General features: G+C 45.5%; 2 protein-coding genes across 2 annotated transcripts in view; both read right to left on the reverse strand.

Moving 5' to 3' along the window:
- PAQR7 (progestin and adipoQ receptor family member 7) overlaps positions 1-209 on the reverse strand; it is a 1090-nt gene extending 881 nt beyond the window's left edge. The window contains 1 exon segment of the mRNA XM_029085651.1: positions 1-209. This exon segment is cut by the window's left edge and continues 22 nt beyond it. Within this exon segment, the coding sequence (XP_028941484.1) occupies positions 1-182 (182 nt within the window). The 5' untranslated portion in view covers positions 183-209.
- Positions 210-5119: 4910 nt separating this feature from the next.
- On the reverse strand, positions 5120-8360 carry STMN1 (stathmin 1). The gene is made up of 5 exons (XM_010170789.1): positions 8319-8360; positions 7880-7950; positions 6945-7117; positions 5980-6171; positions 5120-5614 (listed from the first exon to the last, which is right to left on the reverse strand). The coding sequence occupies exons 2-5, from the start codon at positions 7890-7892 to the stop codon at positions 5546-5548; spliced, it is 447 nt and encodes a 148-aa protein (XP_010169091.1). The 5' UTR covers positions 7893-7950; positions 8319-8360; the 3' UTR covers positions 5120-5545.
- Positions 8361-8620: the final 260 nt, after the last annotated feature.

An 8620-nucleotide genomic window follows, 5' to 3' on the forward strand; every position in this document is an offset into this window, starting at 1 on the left:
GAAAAGAAAACGCCCCGTGTCTGGGCCATTGGCGGGTAGCCGGTGTGGATGTAGGGCTTCCAGAAGACCTTCGGCACCTCTGAATTGCTGACGGTGGAGGGAGAGAGGGGGGCCAGCAGCTGAGGGACCTGCCGCACGTTAATGAAGAGGCGACTAAGCTTTTCGGTGACGACCGTTGCCATGATGCAGCCAAACTCTAGGTCTTCAATGTGCAAAACAACCTTTGGGACAGAAAGAAAGTTTTGCTGCAGGGTTTGATATTGACTTTACCAAAACCAAATAATAATAATAAAAATAAATCAACAAGCAGGGGCTGTTTGAATGCTTTGTCTGTTTTGTTTATGGGATGCTTTTTTCCCCCCCCCCCCAAAGATATGATATGAAAAGTCATGTGTGACTAGAGAATGGCCTCAATATGGCTGAAATAAAAGGATCAACAAAACCAGTAATAGTTTAGCAATATTAGTAACATATTTAGTTTATTGAATATATTACCAATTTAACAATACTTAATAATAAAAATAGTAATATAGTAATACGGTTTGACTTGATGATTTTAGAGGTCTTTTCCAACCTTAATGATTTTATGATTCTATGAAGGAGGCTGCAGAGAGATTTAAGAACACCTGGAGTGCCCTGTGCTGCACAGGGCAAGACTGTCTAGAGGAGTACAGGGCAAAGGACACAAGTACAGGGTTAACTAACACAATAATTAACACACCAGGACACATCAGTTCCCAGGTCAGCCCTTCCCAGGAGTTTAGAAACTGCTAAACAAACTAAACATCCCGAACAAACTCCCCACTCCAAGAGCAGCCAAGATTTTCCTCCTTTGTAAACTGTTTGCAGTATCTGTCTTTACAAATAACAACGAGCCGCGTTTCCACGAGCGATGAGATGACCTGCTCTGCCTCACAAGGAGGGCATTTGAGAACATAACTAACGTCAGTAACAGAAGATGGAACTTCTCTGTTTAGAGTTTTTACCACCTTTTTTCAGCTCCTGATTTTCCATGCAGCTTTGCACAAAAACAAGGCAGCTCGAGTGAGTTCATCCTGTTGCACCACTGAGGTCCAGCAGCGTAATCTTTGCGAGCAAGCGTTTCCATATTTACATTTTTGAAGCTGCTGTCCTTACCAAGATAAAGGCAGCCTTGCTGGCTGCTTCTGCCTTTTCACAGCAGCCTTAAAGAACATTGAACAGAACGTGCTCGAAATGAGATTTGCCCCCCCCCGCCATCCCTCTTTACCTGCTCTTGCTCAGACAAGTCCTGAAGAAAATCCCGTCCAGCTCCAGTGCTGATTTATGTCTCAACTCCTGGCAAGTGCAGTCATTTCAGGGACAGCTCAGACAGGAAAAGCTCTTCAAAGTTTGGGAACAAGAGGAGGAGGAGGGGATGGGACTGTTTATTTAAGAAAATATCTATAATTTCCTCATCAAAATGGAGCAGACAGGTCTGTAACTCATGCCTGCCTGAACCCAAGGAGCACAAATGCAGATTAAAAGAGGCTGTTTGCTGCTCAGCTTCCCTCTTGAATGTTCTTTTCCCACCTCGTCTGGTTAAAGAGGCCCCACATCAAAAATAACTGGCCTGGCTCAGGGCAGCATCTCACAGAGGGCAATCCTCACCCTCGCCCGGCCTCCTAACCCCTCCTGTAACACGCACAGGCTGCCAGTGAAAAATTAACTTCATAAACCTCTTCCGGACTTGCAGCCACTGCGCCGAACTGCAACAGCCTCGAGTGCTGATGGGGAGATATGGGCAAAAGCAGAACTGCCCCAGTTAAGCTATTTTGGCCAAAATTCAACGGGCAGTTTGGAAGAAAACACTGCCCTTCTGATGCCTGGAGCACTTGCCTCTGTGCCAGGGCTGCTGCTACCCATGAGGACACCTGGGTACAGCTCCAGACTGTGTCCAACCCAGTCACAGCTGCCAGAAAATAAATTCCTCCAGGAAAGGCACCCCTGGTTCTGTGCAGGGAAACGCTGTGGCAAAAGCAGCGGGAAAAGCTGCGTTCAGAGCAGGCAAAGGGAGCCGTGTTTACTTCAGGTCCTCCAAAACTTGTTGGAGCAGGATTTAATTTGAAGAGCCCTTCCTAGCTATGAAGCCTTGAGCAACGCTCAGTTACGAAGGGAGCACATCCTGTGCAGTGCTGGAAATCATTAATCTGGCTTGTATTCTGAATAACAACCTCCACATACCTACGAGATGTCAATAACGTTGCCTCAAACGCCTGTTACTTCCTATGGAGCATTTCCTTTCTCAAACAGCATCCACCCACTGCTGAATTTTTTATTAATGATACAGACTCAGCCCCCAGCTGTTTACATGTCTTTTTGCTCCCATGCATATGTCTGTATTCAGCCTTCTAAAGCACAAATATGGGGGGGTTTTTTTAGGTTATGATTGGTTTATTCTCCACACAGTCTCACTGAGCCCCCAGTACACGTGAGTCCAGTGCATTTTTGATGGCTGGGATCCAGGCCCTGTGCCTGGGCAGCCTCTCCCTCCTCCCAGCACAGCAGCAGCAGCACCAAGTGCTGCTAAAACCCCTTTGGGGGCAGCCAGGGATTGATCCCCCCTCCTGGGAATATTTTTTCCCAGTGGGGGGGGGTACTTGAGGATGTGGGTGCAGCTGGAGGTTGGGATCAGTGGGGCCCTGGACCCTCCCCTCTCTCAGTGCCCCAGTAGGTCCTGCCACTCCCCCCAAGACCCCTCTGCCCAGACCCCTGGCCCCCTTACCCCCCACGGCTCCGCTGTCCGGGGTCCCCGTGTCCAGGAGGCAGCAGCCCACGGAGGATCCACTGTTTCCCATCCACCGGTACCGGGCTTCTCTCCTCAGTGATTCCCCTGTCACGGATGGAAAGATGGAGTGAAGCAGTGGGGTGTCCGTCCCCCAGCACAGCCCCTCTCCGTCCACAAACCGATTTGAGTCATCGCTTCTCCACTCTCCCTCACCACACCCATCCTACAGCTCAGCAGCAGCTGCTGTTGTAACTTGCCACCGCGTGGTGGGCTGTCTCTCCTCAGAAAGAGCTGCTGAGCTTTTGTCCTTTTTTTTTTAAGCAACCTGTTTACAGTCCAGCTTTCCCCACCACAGAGGCTGGTTTATTTTTTTTCCTGTTTTCTGTCTCAGCACCATCTCTGTCCTATAGTTTTTCCTCCCCTTACTCCATTCTCAGATCATTGCCATTCTCTCAGTATTTGTATCCCCCCACCCCAATCTCACCCCTCAAAATTGCCATTCCCCCCCAGCAGCTCTGAGAGGAACCAGACCAAGCTCAGGCCCTGGGGAACACAGTCACCTGAAGCAGAACTAAAACAAGGGAACAGAAGGGCCCCAGTTGAGATCCAACAGCTTTGGCAAATCAAAAACTCCCATTTAACATCTCTTTGTGCTCTTAAAACCTCTCAGGGTTTGGCAGTGCTGTCGTCCTCCTCCCGACTCCTTGACAAGATGGGAGGAAAATCCCCACGCATGTTCAGGACACTTAGTCTTTTCTCAGCAGGTAAAAAAAAACATTACAATGAAGACCTGATTTTTTTTTTTTATTGCTGATTAGGCCTGATTTTGTGTCTGGGATCAGATCCAGTGATCACTGAAACCTCCATTATGTAGCACTGGATACTCAACCTCTTTCATAAGCACATGATGTAGGGACTCAAACCTTTGTTTCAAAGCTCAGCTCTGTATTCCCCCATCCTCCTCACCTCCCCAGGTGGATCCTGACCCTCACCCCCCTGCTCTCAGCTTAGAGTGTTGACAAGTGCCAGTAAAAACCCCAAACCTGCCCTATGCCCCCACTGCAGCTGGGAGGTTGCTCCCCAACAGGTAGAAGTACAGCCCCTCTTACCTTCAGTTATGAAATATCAAAACACTTCTGAAAATGCTTCAGGAAAGGGTCAGATCCCAGCCTTCCAGTGCATCAAGCCTGGCTTTATCTCACTGTTCTCCTTCCTTCAGTGTAATATCAGCTTTTGTTAAGTACAACCCTGAGGCAATTAAAAGTATTAAGTGTGATACATGAAAGATTTCTCAACTGAGGTTCCTTCTTTAGCAAACCCCCAGAAGACAGGTCAAGTGGTCCAGGACTCAATCAGTCCCTTAAAGCATTCCCTACCAGCTCTTCCATCCTCAGATGATGTAAATCTGCCACCTGGGCAGATGTCAGATGCTCCAGGTGTGGAGTTAACCTGAAAACAATCCTGGTAGCCAAGCCTTAAGATCAAGGACAGAACTAGGGGAAGACAGGACCGAGTGTTTGACACTAACAGAAGCTGTGAAGCCCAAGGCTTCCCCACTCTGAGGGAACACACTTATTAAAGCCAAACACTTCAGAACATGGTGTTCACACTGGAGAAGTCAGGTGGCTGTTCACACACACCAACTGCAACCTTGTTTTTACTGCAGAGTAGCCCGAGTTCCCATGGATGTCCTCAGAGGAAGGGTCTGGGTGTTGTTTTGGTTTGTTTTTAAGGCACCTGTACAATACAGCAACTCTGTACCCAATCCACCTAAAAAGCATCTTTCCTCAGAGCACAAATACAGTTCTCACCTCAGAAAAACACACAAAGATGATACACATCTTGTTGTGGGCAGGAGTTAATCTTCAGACTTGCCCTGCAGCACAGTGTACTAATCCAACACCAAAAGCTACAGTCATTCTTATCCACAACAATATTTTCAATCCCAGCACAGAACAGGTTTCTGACTTCCATGCCCTGACACTGCAGGAAGCAGTACACAAATCACTATTCAAGAGCACAAATAATCTTCTAGAAACCCTTACCAAAAAAATAAGCTCCCATCAGTCATGTGGCAAACAAGGACTTGTTTGTTGAAGCATCAGCATCCAAAGGGAGGTGGTTCTGAACTCTTTTTAACAAAAACACACAACAGCTGACCACTGCTGAGGTGTTAAAACAAAGCTCTGATTGTAAAATGAAGACAATGCATGTGCTCTAGGGGAAGGGCAGTCACACAGCATGCCCATGGATGCAAGGAAAAGCGCTGCTGCTGCAGACCTTTCCACCCAGCACTGGGTAAGAATGCCTGTTGCAGACCTCAAGCCAACTGATTTTCATTTCTTATGTCATTTTCAGAAGTAATTCTCATGATAACAGCACTGTGCAGCTTTATTTAGTCACTCAGTTACAGCAGTATTTTAGCAGACTGGGACAGAGTCAGATTTTTTTTGCAGTGAAACAAGATATTCAGCATGGAACAGTATACTACATATTCCTTTCACAAAGGTCTTACAGAGCTGATACAGTACTAGCCATCAACCCAGTAGCAAGCGCCCTGGAGTAGAAAAGGATGCAACAAGAAGATAGCTACACTGGAAAGACAACACTTTAGAAAAAGTGAAACATGGAAGGTCTCCCCTCTAGCCCCCAAAGAAAGTGTACAGTTTGGATCTAATTTAACAGTTCTACATCAGTTTCTAGAAACTTAAAAAAAAAAAACCAAACAAAGATAAAACCACTGGCCAGTACAGTCTTTGGATATTTAGAGGAGGGGGAGAGTCAGTTTCCAGAATGAAGTCAGTCAGTTTCAGCCTCACCGGGGTCTTTGCCTTCTTTGTTCTTTCGAACCTCTTCAATATGCTTGTCCTGAAAGACAACAGCAGGGAAGGAGTTATGCCCAGGCACAGAGAAAGCCCCGGCTTGCTTCACACCTCCCCAGCTCACAGCAGGGACCTGCAAGCCTGGGTTACAGAAGGAGGTTACAGGATGAGACCTTAGGAGAGAAAGCGAGATGCTGCTCTAAATCCATCCATCCTTTCTCCCCCAAAAGGAAGATTTCTGCAAAGTCTTTTGCAGAGTTAAGATTAAACCACCACAGAACTCCCAAGGATCTTCATCTATTCACAGCACCTGCCTCACCTGGCCAGTTACTTGGCTTTATTTAACCAGTTTTCAAAGTAAGGAGCATGGATAAACTCCCTCCCAAAGAGGAGCGGGGACTCTACACCCACCTTCTCCCTCAAGCGTTCCAGTTTAGCGGCCATTTGTGCCTCACGGTTTTCTTTGTTAGCTTCCATTTTGTGGGTCAGCTTCTCCTCTGCCATTTTGCTGAAGTTGTTGTTCTCTTCAATCGCTTTCTGCAGCACCTCTTTTTCATGCTCCCGCTTCTCAGCTAGCTGCTTCAAGACTTCTGCTTCATGAGACTGACAAAACACAGGAGGCAGGCTTTGAACATAAACCAGTTCAACTACAGAGACAATTACAATGGAGTTGCTCACAGCTCCTGGGAGAGCAGATTTTCTGCTATTTTACTGGAGAACAGTGTAATTTCATGATGCAGGACAAAGCTCCCTGGTCCTTCCTCCACCCACATAACCCGTATTTCACCATTACAAACTACCAGCAATGGTTAAGGTTCTGTCATTACTTGCAAGTCTTATTAAATGAGATTTTTCTGGAAAAATAATAACATGGATCTTTATGTCAACATCAATAGATCTTTCCTAGAAGATTCTTGCTTCTCAGAACAGCGAATCACACAGGAGACTGCTTTCAATTAGTCTCTGCCCAGCCAAGGGCTCCAAGCTACATGTTAACAGCAAGATCTTACATCAAGTCAGACATTGTATTGGCAAACCTTCTCAGTGCAGATTCTCCACTACATTTTTTAGGAGAAAATGAATCTTTTATGATGTTAAAGACAAGAAAAACAGCTTCTTCCTGAAAGAGGATCCTCTCTCAACTATGCATTTTCTCCCAGTTTTTCAAGTGACTATTCACAATCACTTTGGGAATAAAAGTATGACCCTGCAGACTGTACCAAGGGTTCATACAAACCCCAGGGATTCCATAAAAATTGATTTAATATCCCATTTACCATAACACAAACTGCTAATCACTTGTCCTAAGCAACAAAAACCCCAAAAAACCTACCCAACTTGCACAGATTAGCTCACTTAAGCAGTTTCAAATTTACCTTACGTCTCTCTTCTGCTGCTTCCAACTTTTTCTGAATCTCTTCCAATGACACATCCTTCTTCTTTGGGGGAGAAAGAGGGAATTCTGGGACTGCTTCTTTCGAGCGGGGACTAAGTATCAGCTCAAATGCCTGCCCAGAGGCACGTTTTTCCAGTTCCTTCACTTGAATATCTAGGAACACAGACAAAAAAATAAACCCAAACAGTATTTTAAGCCAGGAACTTGAACAATAGCCTTCAAAAATTCAATGCCACAAAGCTCACTTAAGGAGACAGTCGGGATCTGAGCCAATAGTTCTGTTCAAAGTGGCAGCAACACCATTTGAAAATGCAGCAGGCAATTTTATTTGCAATTCTTCCTCGATACCACATTATCCAAGCACCTGACTTTTTTTTTAGCCTTTAATATCCAGGGTCACGAAAGCAAATTTATCAACAATTCAAATAATAATAATAAAAAAATAACAGTAATAAAAAATGTCTTTCTCCAACAAGCCTGAGGAAGAGTTTTGATGTGTTCACCCAAGAGCTGACATAGCCATGAAATGAAACCAGTTTTCAAATAAATATATAAGCCAGTGTTCTCTCCTCAAACACCTCGGAACAGGCACGTCAGCCCTGCGTGGGGGCAGTTGTACCAGCACACCCGTTTTGCTCACTGAGATGTCTAGATGATCGTCAGCTCTGCTAAGGGAGCAGATGGCGTGCAGATGAGCTGGAGCCCATCTGCTAACAGCCTCGTCTGAGAGGGCTCTGGGTATGTTTTCACAAGCACCCAGTTTTAACAGCTTCTCCAAAGCAGCCCAGATATGGGAGGAAAGCGTGGTGATGACAGTTTATTTTACTATATTAGATTTGACCATATTTCTGAGAAATTAAGAGGAAAAAAAAAAACCCAACAAGACTGGAGTATTTAATACATAATATGACATACCAGAAGTAGCCATGACCAAGAAAATACAACTCCAGAAGCCAACCCTGGGAGAATTTCAGTCAGTTGGATTCCTAGATAACAAAGAGATATGCTTTTGAACAGTAAATACATTAATTTCATTTCTTCTAATAAAAATCACTAAGCATAATTAGATCAGCTGAACAAAAGACAGCGGGGTAGGTTACTGCAGTAATTCCAGTCAGCCTGTGAGGCTGATGTACATCGCTAGGAACAGCAGAGAGGTTTTCTATTATTAATGTCGTAGGATCCGTGTGTACAACTGTACAGCTGAGAATTTTCAGTCCCTGTTTTACTCCGCTGTAATTAAGATATGCAAAGACTCCCATTTTGCCATTAATTAATCAGCATACAGCGCTATGGATCTTTCACTGCCACTGCACATAGCTAATTCAGCTCTCTGAATTAAAATACAGCGCACAACAGGGCGGTGCAGCCAGGACTCCTGCTGCTGCAGAAGGATTTTAAATTTACGTGCATCGAGCTCGTTTAAAATTCGATTTTCTTTGTGCAGCTGAAGCACGATGCTGCACATCACGACAGATGGGGAGCACACACAGTGCCCAGAGCGGCTTGTTATAAATGGTTAGAATACAAATAAAGCATTAAAAGGTGTAAAAATACCAAAAAGAGGATTTTTTTCCCAGGTTTTAAGCCGAAAATTAAGCGGGGGACGGGTGGGTGCGCGACCGAACGGTCGGCGCTAGGACCGCGCACCCACCC

This window comes from Antrostomus carolinensis, unplaced genomic scaffold (assembly GCF_000700745.2).
Source record: "Antrostomus carolinensis isolate BGI_N321 unplaced genomic scaffold, ASM70074v2 scaffold14266, whole genome shotgun sequence".
NCBI classification, from domain to species: Eukaryota; Metazoa; Chordata; class Aves; order Caprimulgiformes; family Caprimulgidae; genus Antrostomus; species Antrostomus carolinensis.

What these genes read in the sequence shown, in the direction of transcription:
- STMN1 (XM_010170789.1), bottom strand. An exon ending in CAGCAGAAGAGAGACGTAAG is followed by an intron (nt 6,172 to 6,944) that starts GTAAATTTGAAA and finishes GTGTTTTGTCAG; the next exon opens with TCTCATGAAGCAGAAGTCTT. An exon ending in TGGAACGCTTGAGGGAGAAG is followed by an intron (nt 5,615 to 5,979) that starts GTGGGTGTAGAG and finishes GTTGTCTTTCAG; the next exon opens with GACAAGCATATTGAAGAGGT.